The sequence below is a fragment of the Pseudochaenichthys georgianus genome, chromosome 19, assembly GCF_902827115.2.
Source record: "Pseudochaenichthys georgianus chromosome 19, fPseGeo1.2, whole genome shotgun sequence".
Classification (NCBI taxonomy): Eukaryota; Metazoa; Chordata; class Actinopteri; order Perciformes; family Channichthyidae; genus Pseudochaenichthys; species Pseudochaenichthys georgianus.
This window is the reverse complement of record NC_047521.1, coordinates 16878442-16893101: the sequence shown is the minus strand read 5'-3', so window position 1 is coordinate 16893101 and position 14660 is coordinate 16878442. Positions and strand designations below refer to the sequence as shown.

The 14660-nt window shown below is 39.7% G+C and overlaps 1 protein-coding gene across 13 annotated transcripts in view; it reads right to left on the bottom strand.

The window, feature by feature from the left end:
• Positions 1–14660, bottom strand: part of LOC117464534 (calcium-activated potassium channel subunit alpha-1a-like) — an 83061-nt gene that overhangs the window by 66761 nt on the left and 1640 nt on the right. For all 13 annotated transcript variants that reach the window (XM_071206851.1, XM_071206852.1, XM_071206853.1 and 10 more), the window contains exon 2: positions 2870–3013. In XM_071206851.1, the coding sequence (XP_071062952.1) occupies positions 2870–3013 (144 nt within the window). The remainder of the gene's footprint in view (positions 1–2869; positions 3014–14660) is intronic.

Here is a 14660-nt window from a genome sequence, read left to right as displayed (position 1 = left end):
TGTCTCAATGTGTCTCTAAGGGGAATATGGATCCCTCCTTGACTGCACAAAGATTTACACCTTTTTAGGTTTAATTGGTCAAAATACATTTTGCTTGGATGAACATGGACGAAGTGAATCATCGAAAAAAACTATGATTTCTGGAATGTACTACTCCTCCCTAAAAACAACATAACACCCTCTACTGGACTTAATTAATGAAAACTATGTGTATCAAACAGGTGGACATTCATATCCTGGAGTAAAAATCAGTTTTAGAATATTTGAAGAGAAACAGGCTGCCTGTTTTGAACAACAACGTGGGTGAGAATGTGGGAATAACAGCTCAACAAACACACACAGCTAGATGCATGAAATAAAAACACACACACACACACACACACACTGCTATTCACTAAAACTAACCCATCATCTTACTCCCTGGTACACTTCAGTCTCAGATTACCTGTAAATAGGCTTTAATATGCCCCCTAAACAGCCTGACATAGAAATCACACACATCTGCCGTGTTAAGGTAATCTGCAGTTGCCATGGTTACAGACGTGCACTCGCTAAACAGTTCTGTGTCAAGCCATCATTGAGACGGGGCACTAGAGCTGCACATTGAGGCGGGCGTTGTTGGTTCAAAGGGAAGAACAAGGAAGCACGGGAAGAGCCGATTCTTCCCTTAGCAATATGCTGCTGTCAGTGTTGAGCATCACTGGCGCCTGGGCTCAGGACGAGAAGACGCCGCCGTGGGGACAACCTGAGACCAGCCTGAGTCATCTCAGTTTCATATGACATTTAGAGGAAGATGAAGAAAACGTGCTGTTTCTAGCTCAAACTGAGACCAACACATTTTTTCCCGGTATTAATCTCCTCATTGCAGAAAGCTTACGGTTACGCACATCATCCCAAAACAACAAACACATGTTTCATTTCCCTGGGTTTAAAAAAACAAAACAAGATGGACATTTATCAGACAAACATGATGTGACTAAAGCACTAGAAACAGTTTGTCACAGTGAGAGATCTTTAAAAATAATAGTTTGAATCTACAACTTAAGGGTTTGATGCTCATCATATCCTTCCTTGTTTGTCCAATAAACATGAATTAAGATAAAATGTCACATTAACCCATTATGCTTGAATGTGGCTGCCAACCCAGAATTCATGACTAACAACATCCCCATGCTGAGCCAAACGGAGACGCTGCACCACGTGGGTGAAAGTGGGTTCAACCCGAGCACTGCGGCAAGCATCGGCATGGTTCTCCCACTCGTGCCTTTTACATTGCATCACTCCTCAGACCTACCTTGCGTTGCCAAGCACTCACATCCAAACACTGTTTTAATATAAGAAGCAAAGAGGACAGCAGAATGTCCATCTTAATGAAACTGTGCCATTGGGCGGGACAACATAATAAGGATCTGAGATGGAAGTGTATAATATAGTCGGAGTGGCATTTGCAGTCCACATGACGCCGTCAACAGACACACCAGACTCCATGGCAACCACTGACCAAATGCTATGGGTAAACTGTACATGTCCCTCCCTCCTGCAGACATCTGGATCACTTTCTCTCTGCTGCTGTCTGAGGGCATTATGGGGTTGTATGACCTTAATTCACTCCTTAAATCTCCTCTTTTTTTGCCCTGGCTTTGTTTTGATGTGTCTGCCTCTGAGTCTGAGAGATAAGCTGCCAAGATATGCACTTCAAAACAATAGCCTATAATTATGCGTTAGTCAAGCAGTAATAAATCCCAGGGACATTCAAGCTAAATGGTTGATGCAAGTTTCTACACAACAAATCATTTTCACAAGACCCTTTTCCAAAGTATGAGGAGGTTCAACACAATTTCGATTTTCAATATAATTACATGTTGTGCAAGGTTTAATTCAGTTTGGAAGTAAATATACTGTTGCAAGAAAAAGTATGTGAACCCTTTGGATTCTACACACACAGCGTTGTGTGTTCCTTCCAAACAACTCAACTTTGGTTTCATCTGTCCACAGAATATGTTGCCAGTAGTGCTGTGGAACATCCAGGTGCTCTTTTGCAAACTTCAAACGTGCAGCAATGTTTTTTCTGGACAGCAGTGGCTTCCTCCGTGGTGTCCTCCCATGAACTCCATTCTTGTTCAGTGTTTTACGTATCGTAGATTCGTCAACAGAGATGTTAGCATGTGCCAGAGATTTCTTTAAGTCTCTAGCTGACACTCTAGGATTCTTCTTCACCTCATTGAGCATTCTGCGCTGTGCTCTTGCAGTCATCTTTGCAGGACGGCCACTCCTAGGGAGAGTAGCAACAGTGCTGAACTTTCTCCATTCATAGACAACTTGTCTCACCGTGGACTGATGAACATCAAGGCTTTTAGAGATACTTTTGTAACCCTTTCCAGCTTTATGCAAGTCAACAATTCTTAATGGTAGGTCTTCTGAGAGCTCTTTTGTGCGAGGCATGGCTCACATCTGGCAATGCTTCTTAAGAATAGCAAATTCAAAACTGGTGTGTATTTTTTATAGGGCAGGGCAGCTTTAACCAACACCTCCAATCTCGTCTCATTGATTGGACTCCAGGTTAGCTGACTCCTGACTCCAATTAGCTCTTGAAGAAGTCTTTAGCCGAGGGGTTCACATACTTTTTCCACCCTGCACTGTGAACGTTTACATGGTGTGTTCAATACAAACATGAAAACATATAATTGTTTGTGTGGTATTAGTTTAAGCAGACTGTGTTTGTCTATTGTTGTGACTTAGATGAAGATCAGAACACATTTTATGACCAACTTATGCAGAAATCCAGGTAATTCCAAAGGGTTCACATACTTTTTCTTGCAACTGTAAGTCCTCTATTCATTGTAAAGAAAAATGTTGAGTGTGAACTCACCAGGACTCTTCCCGTCAGTGTCTGAGCTGATATCATGACCCCGGCCCAGTCTTTGACCGAGGTCATCCAGCCCACCTCGCTGGCCGCCGGGTCTTCCTTATCAACACGCTTGATGCCATCGCCTGTGATGACCCGATGGACCGTCTGGGAGGAGAGGGGATGCAGAGGTTAGCAGTGACACATGTGATGCAGAGACAAGAAATTATTTGTTTAGAAAGTCTGCAAATCAAACAATCGCTATCTTCAAAATAAATGTTAATATTAGCATTGAATAGTATCTTGCTTATACAATAAACTACAGTGCATACAACGGCCTTTTTTCATATTCTGGTGGATCATTCCCAGTATTTTTCTTGGGAATCTCCTCGACCACAGGAAAAGACGAGTGCTTTCACAATGGCAGTTTGTTGCAAGATAAATGTTTTATTTTCCTACTTTTTATCAACATCGTTTTTCAAACCAAGATGCTGCCCGTCGCGCATCCAGGCCCCATCGTGAAGACAAATAAAGACAGAAGGAACCATTACGTTCTGTAGAGGCACATGGTAGAATAGGTGTTATAGTAAAGGTTAGTGTCTTCTTTGTCAAATTATGTTGGAGATGTCCACAAATGCAGAAGCATTGAGTCCCGTGTGTGACAACAGCTTAAAATGTTATCCAAGTGAAATTGAAAGCAATAGCTTGTGTCTATAGGAGCCAGAGTGCATTGACTAAATACAATGTTATATCATATAATTGATGCTGCACACACAATGTAACTGATTGCTCCAACTCAAAATGATTTTTCAGTTAGCACATGCTACAACGGTGAGTGTGCAATATTGAAATGAAAGAAGCCACACTTCTTTTCTTAGCAGGAAGCAAGTAGCAGATAGCATTATGACTTATACTAATATCACCTTATGGCTAACGTGTTCGCAGACATGGAGCAACATTAAAATTATTTGGAGTCATGTTTCCGGACACTTGATAAATGTGAGTCCAGTAATCATTCTCCTTTTACTTCTATTTTGGACTCCATCAACTCTTAGCTCTTTAGCTGCTAAATAACTATCACTCTGTTCACAATATTATTGTTTCCCCTGTAGTTTATAACAGCCACAGTGTTTGCCACAACATTTCCATTATATTTAAACATTTTAATTAATTCTTGAACCTAATCAGTGCCAAAAATAAAACATTGGTTGTGAAGTTTTAAACAAAAAAATCCTCAAATGTTACATTTGCATGTGAAAAAAAAGTTATGCCAAATCAAAACAAGGAGCTGAACGACACTCAAACCCTTAAAAGCCGACACGATGTGGGTCTGGGCCAGTTAGGAGCACTAACTGGCCATATTCATAATTTGTATTTAATTTATTGTTAATTACTGAATTTCTGATCTGGTTTTAAGTTGACATAAAGTAGCAGAGTACAAATTAACCTTGTGAATAGAAATGTACTACCTACGTGTTTTGTTTGATTGACAGCTTTGTAAAAAAACAACGTGAGCAACTGCTCAAAGCCCACAAATCTCAGCTCCTTTTTGTTTTAGTGACCAGGCTCCATGCTTCCAAAATTATCCCACGCACATGCATGCACACATGCATACAGTAAACATACAGAGTGAGCGGAGCAGAGACTCCAGGAGTGTATCCATGGCAGCCGCTGAGCTCCTGGTGTTTCTGCTCCACTGAGTGGGCTGCCTGGCTTCCTGCCTGCCTGTCTGTCCACCTGTCTGTCTCTGTGTGTCTGTCTGCTGGGACTGGCATGATTCACAGGGCAGCAAATCGAGACAGGATGCAGAGGTTAGCCCTGCTCCCTGATGAAACACCCCACATCCACGAGGCTAACACGACTCAGACTCTTTACCCTCCCGCACCCATCACTCTCTCGGAGGCAGCACTGCTCGTCACGTGGGAGAAGTCGATGCCCTTTCATGTTTCAAAGTTACAACAAAAAAGTTACAAACATGTGTTGCGCCAGAAATCTTTGTTTTGCTGAAGGGGGTTGACGCACCACTGCAATAAGGCGATTAATGAATGAATGGTCTGAGAATACAAGAAAGGTAGGTAAGTAACGTCATTCTGAAAAAGATATTCTAAATTGTTTGTGATTGGCACGGCATTTCATGAGAACTAAAACCAAAAGTTACCGTCATTATTTAAAACTTTCACAGCTCTCAGTCCACATATTGTGCAACGGTATGGCCCTTATCTTTGATTTTACACAATAATGCATGACAATTACTGCCTGCATAGAGCATGATATAATTAGCTAATGGACTGGAGTACAAGTTAAATTCTTCCCCTCAGAAATATAGTCGAGACAAAATGATCAAGTCTTCAATGGAAACAGTACTCGTATACTAGTATGTACTTTACAGCTTTTAATATAAGAAAATGTGTCAGCATCGTTTACAATAATGGTGCCCACCCACACACCACACATTTCAACCGTCTCCATTATTATTAGCTGGCTGCACTAAGAAATGTAATCACGTTCAGAGCCATTAGTCAGAGAGAAGCAGGACCACCAGCAGACCGTGTTACACGTCCTACAGCACTAACCTGATCACAGTGAAATAACATGTCCAGCTCACTTAGCAGCTAATGCTACCAACAAGAAACAGAAATGTAAGATTCTGTGAAACTGCAATTAAGAAACGAGTGGCAACAGGTATCAGCTGTTTTCAGGCAGTGTTTTCTATCGTTTATTTGTGAATTGCACTCAAGAGTGTGGCATCTTTTCCTCTAATAAAGTGGTAAAAGAGGCCCTTTGGCAGCAGTTATTTTACACTGTGTCCCACACTAAACATATAAGTCACTGGATATTAAAGGAATAATAAAGTAGGAGGACTAGTGCTTAGGATTGCTCATTTAATAATGAAAACATTTCAGTACTGTATTTTTCCTTTTAATGTTTATTTTATTAGCTTTTCTTTTTATGCTTAATGTCTTTCATTTGTTGTAAAGCACTTTGAATTGCCTTGTGTTGAAAAGTGCTATATAAATAAACTTGCCTGCCTTACTGGTTGATATGCACTCTGCTCAATAATAATATATTGCATCCTCCTCTATGCATTCATGGAGTAGTCAAAATCAATAACAAATTGAGCGTTTAGGCTCGTTATATTTATGGCCGTGAAATTAAAATTGGTAAAATAAGCCACTTAATGAAATGAGACGCAGCTTAGTGGAAACATTTCGTTTTTTCTCAGATGACGGAGCAAGGTTTTCTACAAAAGATGGGGAAATGTTTTTTTTTCTTATCAAGCTCCACATTTGTGGAATTAGCTTCCAGTTTGTGTTCGGGCGGCAGACACCCTATCCGTTTTTAGAGTGCGCTTAAGACCTTCTCTTTTTGATAAAGCTTATAGTTAGGGCTGATTAGATTCAGCCCTAGTTTTGCTGCTATACGCTTAGGTTTGTCGGGGGACATCTTACTTCTTCCTTCTCTCTGTCTATACCTGTGTACTCTCATGTTCCGATTTAACCCAGCTTCCCCAAATGTCTTTCTTTTTGGTGTCTATATACGCCGGGATCCGGAGTCATGGATGATCCTGCGGTCCTGTGTCCTGGATCGCGAGCGCTGGATCTTGAGTCGTGGCTGTGGTCCTGGATCATCGGTCCTGGATGGATATCCTCGTGGATTCATCTTCCTATTATATACACACATGCATTCCAAACATTTGGACTACCTATGTTGCAAATGTATTATCTTTTCAATTTACACACGGCATCTGTTGCACGTCTGTCCGTCCTGGGAGAGGGATCCCTCCTCTGTTGCTCTCCCTGAGGTTTCTCCCATTTTTCCCTTTAAACTGGGTTTTCTTTGGAAGTTTTTCCTTGTACGATGTGAGGGTCTAAGGACAGAGGGTGTCGTATTGTCATACTGATATTCTGTACACACTGTGAAGACCACTGAGACAAATGTAACATTTGTGATATTTGCTATATAAATAAACATGATGATTGATTGAAATAGTATTTTTTCAAGAGGATTTGTGGTTGAGTACTTCAGAAACATTTCCAACCAATCAAATGTTTAACTCAATGATATATTAAAACTCTTTATACAGTAATTAATTTAGGTCTTGGTGGAGATGGGGTTATGATCTACATTTTTGTTCAGATACATTCTTTTCTGTTGATATAGATTTCTTATTTTATTTATTTTTCCTTGATTTTAGTGTTTCTTATTTGTATTTATTTTGTCTTTTTTTCTTCCTTTTCAATAGGCTTTATCGTCTAATAAGACACATTTAAATCTCTTAAATCTTAAATAAGTGCCTCATTGTGTAATGTGAAAGTGTTTTATATAATATTGGTAAACTAATTATTTAATGGTTAGCACCAAAAGTGTTTAGGATTCTTTGTTTTCTCTCCAAAACACTTGCACTAACACCACAACTCATAGAAAGTCTTCTCTGGCTTTTCAACACAACTCTATGAAAAACTGGACTTGGTATTTTATCCAACAAAGCATTTCCCTGTTCCATACACAGGATGTTTGGAGGGAAACCTTGAAGGAGGCCTAATTGGCGCCACGCTGTCGTCTCCTGGCACATTAATGACCAATTTTAAAAACTGTACACTGAAAACACATTGACCATGATATTTTCCAAAGATCAAAAGATAAATGATTCGATATTCATGGCATGCTTCAGTCCAATTATTCTTAAAAAGGGTCGGGGTCACCTTAAGGTTAGATTGCAGGAAGGTACCTTCAGTTTGAAGATGAAGTGCTGTGTTTTTTACATTTAAATCTATCTAATCAATGTAATCACTTCCTCTAAGAAAAGCGGTAATTCAGCTGAAGAGGGGTATAACGACTCCTATAAAAGTTGTAGTTCCTTTTCTACACATTCACTCCACTGATCTCTATTTGAAGTAGATGAAAATAGACGGGCTTAATTTTTAATAGCAGGACACTTTAGTCATTATGCCCTTTCAGGCAGCACATCCCCTCTGTGTCACTTTGATCAATAGTCAGCCTCCAAATATAGGTTTCACTATCTGTCCTAAATCTAGTCCCTGACACCAGAGGTCATTGATCACCATGCTGGCCTATTCTCAGGATACGCAATTACCATTTTTCAAACAGAAAGTACATTAAGCTAGAATAGAACATGTGGCTTGTGACACAATATCTGCAAAAGTGAATACATTATTTAAAAATATATTAATAAAAAAAATCTAATTAATAATAAATTAAGACGTTGTCAGAGAAGGGAAAAATTCCTAAAATATCTTATATCCGATCTATGGCCCGGCCGCTGTGTGAAGAAAGACTGTATTTAAGAAGGTCCCCTATTATACTGTTTTTCATCAATATATTATAGGTCTCAGATATATACAAAACATGTCTCTGAAGTGTTTGGCTCCAAATACCAAACAGATCATTGTAGCATCCCATAATCCCCTCTGTTTCAGCCCTGTTTCAAAAGTGCTGATTCTCTGTCTGTTACTTTAGATGAAAATAAGGAGCCTCTCCCCACGCCCCTCTGAGAGATATTTGGTTAAAAATAACACAATGGTGCTCTAGGAGGAGATTCAGGTGATAAGGTGGGCAGGGGGGGGGGGGGCTACCTTGGTTGGTTATTGGCTAATGGTTACACAAGTCAAAAAATCGTTATGACATCATAAAGTGGCCAAAATCTGATCAGCTCATTTTCAGACAGGTTTTCATATAAATGGATCAGGACAAAAAGTGAGTGAATCTTTTTTCCTGAAACTTTCAGAATCTCTTTACACAGAGGGGACACATGTTTATGTATAAAAGACGTGAAAAAGTGGATTTTAGAGAATAGGTGACCTTTAACCTCTTAAGCCCTGAGCCTGTTTTTCAGGTTTCAGGCTCGAAAATGCCACAACAAAGACTATATCTTCACTTCTAAAAGGGGTAAATTAATAATCTTTTCTCTCAAAGCAAGGTTACATCTGTGAGTTGGATGTAGAAGTGTCAGAATCAATATAGATGTTAGTAAATTCAGATGGAACACAGTAAAAACATGTCAATTCTAATGTCCGCCTAAAAAAAAACATTACTTATAGTGAAAACCACCCTGGAATGATGGGCTAGTAGACTAAAAGCTTTAGGAATCCAAACTATAACATATAATAAGTACCCTGTATCAAGATTGATGCAAAACAAGTGAAATTTGACCTTTTTAGAGAGGTTTAGAAAAATAAAGTCCAAGCGGACTCACCTCTGGGTAATTTGGGAACCATCAGTTCCATTTGAACTTTTTCACTGTAAAAATCATTTTTATTACTTTGAATTATCACTATAGGTATTCATTCCATCCAAATACAACTGTTGTGAAAAAAAATAAAAAAAATAAAACATAAGCCTACTCTGTTATCCTCTTACAGTGAGCCTCTGAATTAGCCCCGAGCAAAAAATGCTAACCTATTACTGCACCGAAAATCACTCCTAGCTCATTCACCTGCAAGGTGAATACAGCTGGTAACAGAAAAAGTATTTGAATGCATACATTAACAGGTTTATGATATCACTGCCCCGTCTAAAACACGAGTGGATCTGACTTTAATTACATTTGTCTCGAGTGTTTCGTCAACTTAATGTGTTGCTTAAAATAATACTTCTGCATACAGTATGTGACACTGTGAGTGTTGCACGGCCAGATACGGCTCAGCTGACTCAGAAAATATATGATACATGAAGTGATATGCCGCGGACTGTACTTAATGTTACTCTGATCCGGTTACTTATGTTGTGGCAGATATTTAAGTAAGCTTTCTTAACGTTAATGTTATAATAGTCAGATTGCTCTGAAGATGGGAGGTGATATTCTATTAATGTTCACGTTCACAGTCGGTGATTTTAGCCGGCCGTCTTTCCTGCAACGGCAACTTTTCTGTATTTCCTTTCTCCTGTAATATGACTTGATCGCTTTAAACTCCGCACACTGAGCTCTGATTGGTCAGCAGGCAGTGCTTTCACTGAGTTGAGCTCTTAGCCTGCAACCTAACCTGGTCCCGACCAGGTTACCCGCTAAGCATAAGTTACCATAGAGATCTAGCCTGCTAAAAAGAGAACCAGCTTCATAGGACCGGAAAGCTGGAGTTTTCCCTGAATTTAGCTGGCTAATCGAAAATCCTGCTTCGTACAGAATTAACTACACCAGCTATCATAGAGCATTTATTCACCATTTCTGGAACACAAACTGGCACTCTGCTGCACTACTTAATACAAAATACAAGAGCCTGATTTAGCTAGTGTCCATTTGACTTTATTTGCAGGCAGGAGAGCTTTAACACATTATACTTCAATATGAGTTTATAAGAAACGGCACTTGAAGGGGGCATCATTTATTTAACGTGCAGACCTCTCATCCTTCAACAAATATCTCTGCAATGAAGCTTGTCAGTCCTCCTTGTAAAGAAAGCATATATATTCCATGTTCCTTTTTATATTTGCTGTGTAATTAGTATGGCTAATATTAGCTACTCACATTGCATAATATACAGCATGCTGCAGCTTGGCTGTCATTGCACCATCTGGGATCCAACAGGTCTCAGGTTATCACAAACGTTAAAAAACACATCAGTGCCAGAGGACATGCTCTAACTCATTCAGTAAGACAATACATGCAGTTGATTATGTTATAAAACAAGTTTTATAGCAAATGTGTATGTCTTTTATATAGGTACAATCTTTTGAAAAATCTAATTTAACTTAACTTGAACTTTTTTTCATTGATTTTTGCAGCAACTTTTAACGCTTTTTGCGGTTTTCAACTATTTCAAATAGTGTGTGTTGATGTTCATCAACAGGTGGGTCATTTATACATAACAGATATTGCTCATGTCCAGTTTTAGCTTCTTATACCACAAAACAATCTGAGTTCAGCTGCTCACTGAGGCTTCTCTGGCTTTTTTGCCATTTATAATCATGTCGATTTTTCACCAAATATTTGTTGCTTTTCATTCAGTAATTCAATGATTGGAAAGACTTGGGGGCAAGTGCAACCTCTTAAGCCCGAAGGTCCCCCCAGTGGACCCCTCCCACCCGTTTTTTACGAGACTATGTCTCAGGGCTTCTTAACATTTATGAACTATTAATGTTTCATACCCTTTTAAAAGGTAAGAAACTCCGCTAACTGACAATAAGAACAATTGTTAGCTAAAAAAAACACGAGTAATACCAAGCCTTTGAATTAGCATTGAGCGAAAGAATGCTAACTAATGCTAACGCTTTTTTACACAGAACTCACGGTAGAAATGCCCTTATTACTATCTTAACTGCACAAACAAGATATACGATTTTAAAGCTGAGACTCCACAGATTCCACACATGTAATGTCATCACTGTACGACCCTCGAATTCCTGGAGCTATCAGCCAGAAAAGAGAAAGTAAACAATATCCGGTTTCAAAAATATTACAATAATTACGTCTTACCTTTTTGATTTGTGATCAAAAGTTGTGTTTTAACGGAATAAAAAACGCCGCTCAAGGTAATCCAATGTCTTGTGTCACGTAGACATTTTTACTGATAATCCATCATCATGTTTATGGCAATATACTGGGTATAAAGTTTTGCCGTCCAGGCTTGTACTTTCAGATATGTTTATTTTTGCTTCTCTATTTACGTCCGCCATGGTAATGTTTACGTGGATTTGGGAACTGCCCATCGATTTCTATGGATGTATGGTTAAGAAAAAGGTGTAAATCACCCAAATCGACCAATGGGTTCCAGAGATATGGTCCTGCGTAAGTATAAAGAATGCCAGCCAGCTTAAGTACATTACGCAGGCAGACTTACTTATTGTTTACTACGTAAGGAAGCAGGGGGGTATACTATACTGCAGCATGTATATTCAACCCTTCTTGACTTGTTGCCATTTTGTGTGTGTGTGTGTGTATGTCTTTGTGTGTGAGAGACACACAGTAAAGTGCCTCTCAGCTATTCCAACTTTCTGACTCATAATTACCACTGTTCGATCCTGAGCACTCATCTCATAATTACAATATTTCAGATAGCACTTCAAAGCAGCGTGAGAGATGACTATATGTGAATCCTCCAATCATCCGCCACCCATCACATCTAAGGACACTGAGTCACTGCAACAAGATGCACATGGCTCTCAGAGTGAGCGATGCACAACGTGCCTTTTTAGATATGAATCAAACAATATCATCACGCAGTAGAAAGCTTCTAGAAGAGAGACCACTCACACATTATCATTATCAATGTAGCATGCCTACAACATACAAAATACATGCCCAAGTATGAAAATAGGAAAAATGTGAATTAAACGAGTATTCAAATGAAAACAATATAAATTTGATCCAAGGACCATGAATATCAGTATTTTACTGCTATAGTTGTCGGGACATTTCACTTGATGTCTACCTGATGATGGTGCTAGAGGAACATTTCAGGGAATTTCAAACATTTATTCAATACATCCCCTTGAGAAAGATGAATTTTTTAAGCAATTTAGTGGCAATTCATCTAAAAGTTGTTCTGGTTGGATTAAAGTAGTCGATCAGTTGACCTATAGGCTGAAAATAGTTGAGAGGCCTTTTTCAATACCTTGAACAAACAGCCAGTGGCACATTTACTCTACATACACATCCACTGCTGGATATATGGTGTCTGAAACCTCCAGCAGCTCTTCTGAACACATATTGAACCAACAATAAAACCGATCCCTTCAACAAAACTTGCTGACTGTGAGTCAGAGGAATGAGTGAGAAGCTGCCACAGCTTGTCATCCTCCCTCCGTATACCGTGCCATTTACAATGAACAGTTTACTCCTTCCTCCCAGACAGATAATAGCCAGCATCATCAGAACCCCGCAAACGACGAGTTTCATCGATTACCGTCTGACTGGGGAGGCAGAGCTGCAGAGAAACAGGCTCAGTCTCAGAGACATGAGAGCTGTGAGAAGTTAGAAGAGAGACGGGGGCAGCGAACGCCCCACAGAGAGGGAAAACAAAATGGAAAACAGAAAAGGAGGAAACTGATTATCACCTCCCATCTATGAACGATAACAATGTGCGCTCCGCTGAAGGCTCCATGTTTGGGCTGTTAATGACATGCACAGACCGGGGTGGGGGGGGGGGGTGTTCCTCCAACACAACCTGCCACATCTCACAGCCTAGACTACTGCATAAGAGCGAGATTTACTCTTATAATGAAATCCTCTGCTTGCTAGTTGCTTAGCAACAAAAACACTGATTCATAATGGCACATACCGTATGCGCCTGACACTGCATTTCTGACACTTTGGAGGAAGGTTGATTTTTCAATGAGAAAAAGAAGGTGAGAAGAAGACAGGGCTTAGTTACCAAATGAATGCCGGGAGAGAAAAAGCAGAGAGGGGAAGATTTGCAGTGACAGGATGACCCGTCCCTGGCTGACTCCCACAGAGGAGCACAACAGGTTGGTGGAGTCACCAGCTTCACTTGGCACAGTCTGAGCAAAAACAATACATCTGAATGTGCTCTTGTATTCACATTTGAGGGTGTTCAACTGTGGACTCTGAAAGCAACAACCTCATTCTGATCCTGTTTTCACTGAGATATTTCTGCACATGTATTAATACAACTTGGATAACGCTGATGGATCTTCTCAAATCAATATTAGCTTTCAATCATCTATATAAGTAAAAAAGAAAAAAAATCTTCTCGGATGTGAAGATGTGCTGCTTATTTCTCAGTTTATCAAAACATCTTGTTTATCATGCGTTAGGAATTTGTGTTAGGGTAAAAAAGCTATCTAAGGACATTACCTTTGGCTCTGGGAGCTTGTGATGAGGCTAAGCAATGAACTAATAACCAAAAGCATAACAGCAGATCAATCACTGATGAAAGTCGCCATTAGTTGTGGCCCTAATTGTTACCAGCTTCAACCAAAGCACATAAACGACACGTCTCCCTTCAAAAGGTCAGCACCACCCTGCATGCAGCCTTTGCCATTTTCCCTTGTCCACCCTCCCTTTTTGAGAGATGAATGCACACACATCAGGTCAAAAGATAAACTGCTCTATCTCTGGCGTATGTTATCAGCTTGTCCATCTTTGTCCTTTATACGAGGAAGGATACAAACTTTGAGATACAGGTTGAGGCCGATAAACATTCCAGATATGTGTTTTCCAAATGCTGCAGCCGGCTTAGGGCAGATGGGGTAGGGACTATTGTGAAACAGAAAATCTAGTGGCAGTGTGCCTTAAATGTTATGAAAATGATTTATGGGGATTACAGTGTGGCAGGAGAGTTAGCCTCCACACAGATATGAGAATGTCTGTTGGCCGTCCAACAATATGACAGCTGATGTGCTCTGTGTTTCCTGAATGGGCAAAACTATTCGGACTATTTGTGTCAAACAAATGGTGCTACATGATTCCCTTGAAGCTTTCAAGCAGCAAGACCTCAAACTAAATTGATGGGGACATATACCATGGGAAACTATGCTTTGCGTGACTACCATTCATGGTCATGAAAGTATCCAACTTTTCAACTTTTAAAAATCGTATCGTTTCTGCTTCATATGTTTTTAAATATTAAAAGGGTGAGTTCTTCCAAACTACTGAATTAAATGTGTATCCACCCCCTATAATGGTGCTGTGAATGGGATTTGCTTTGTGATGACAGAATTGTAACATTACATTAAGATTCAACAGTAACAGCTCATCCCAGACAGTGTCCCTGTTACTACAGAACAAACGGTGATACGTTTTCATAGGAACTAATTAAAATAGTTCCAGGACAACATGTTCACAGATGGTCTGCTGGTTATCCTGAATAACAGGAAAAGTGTTTCTTTAAAAATAACT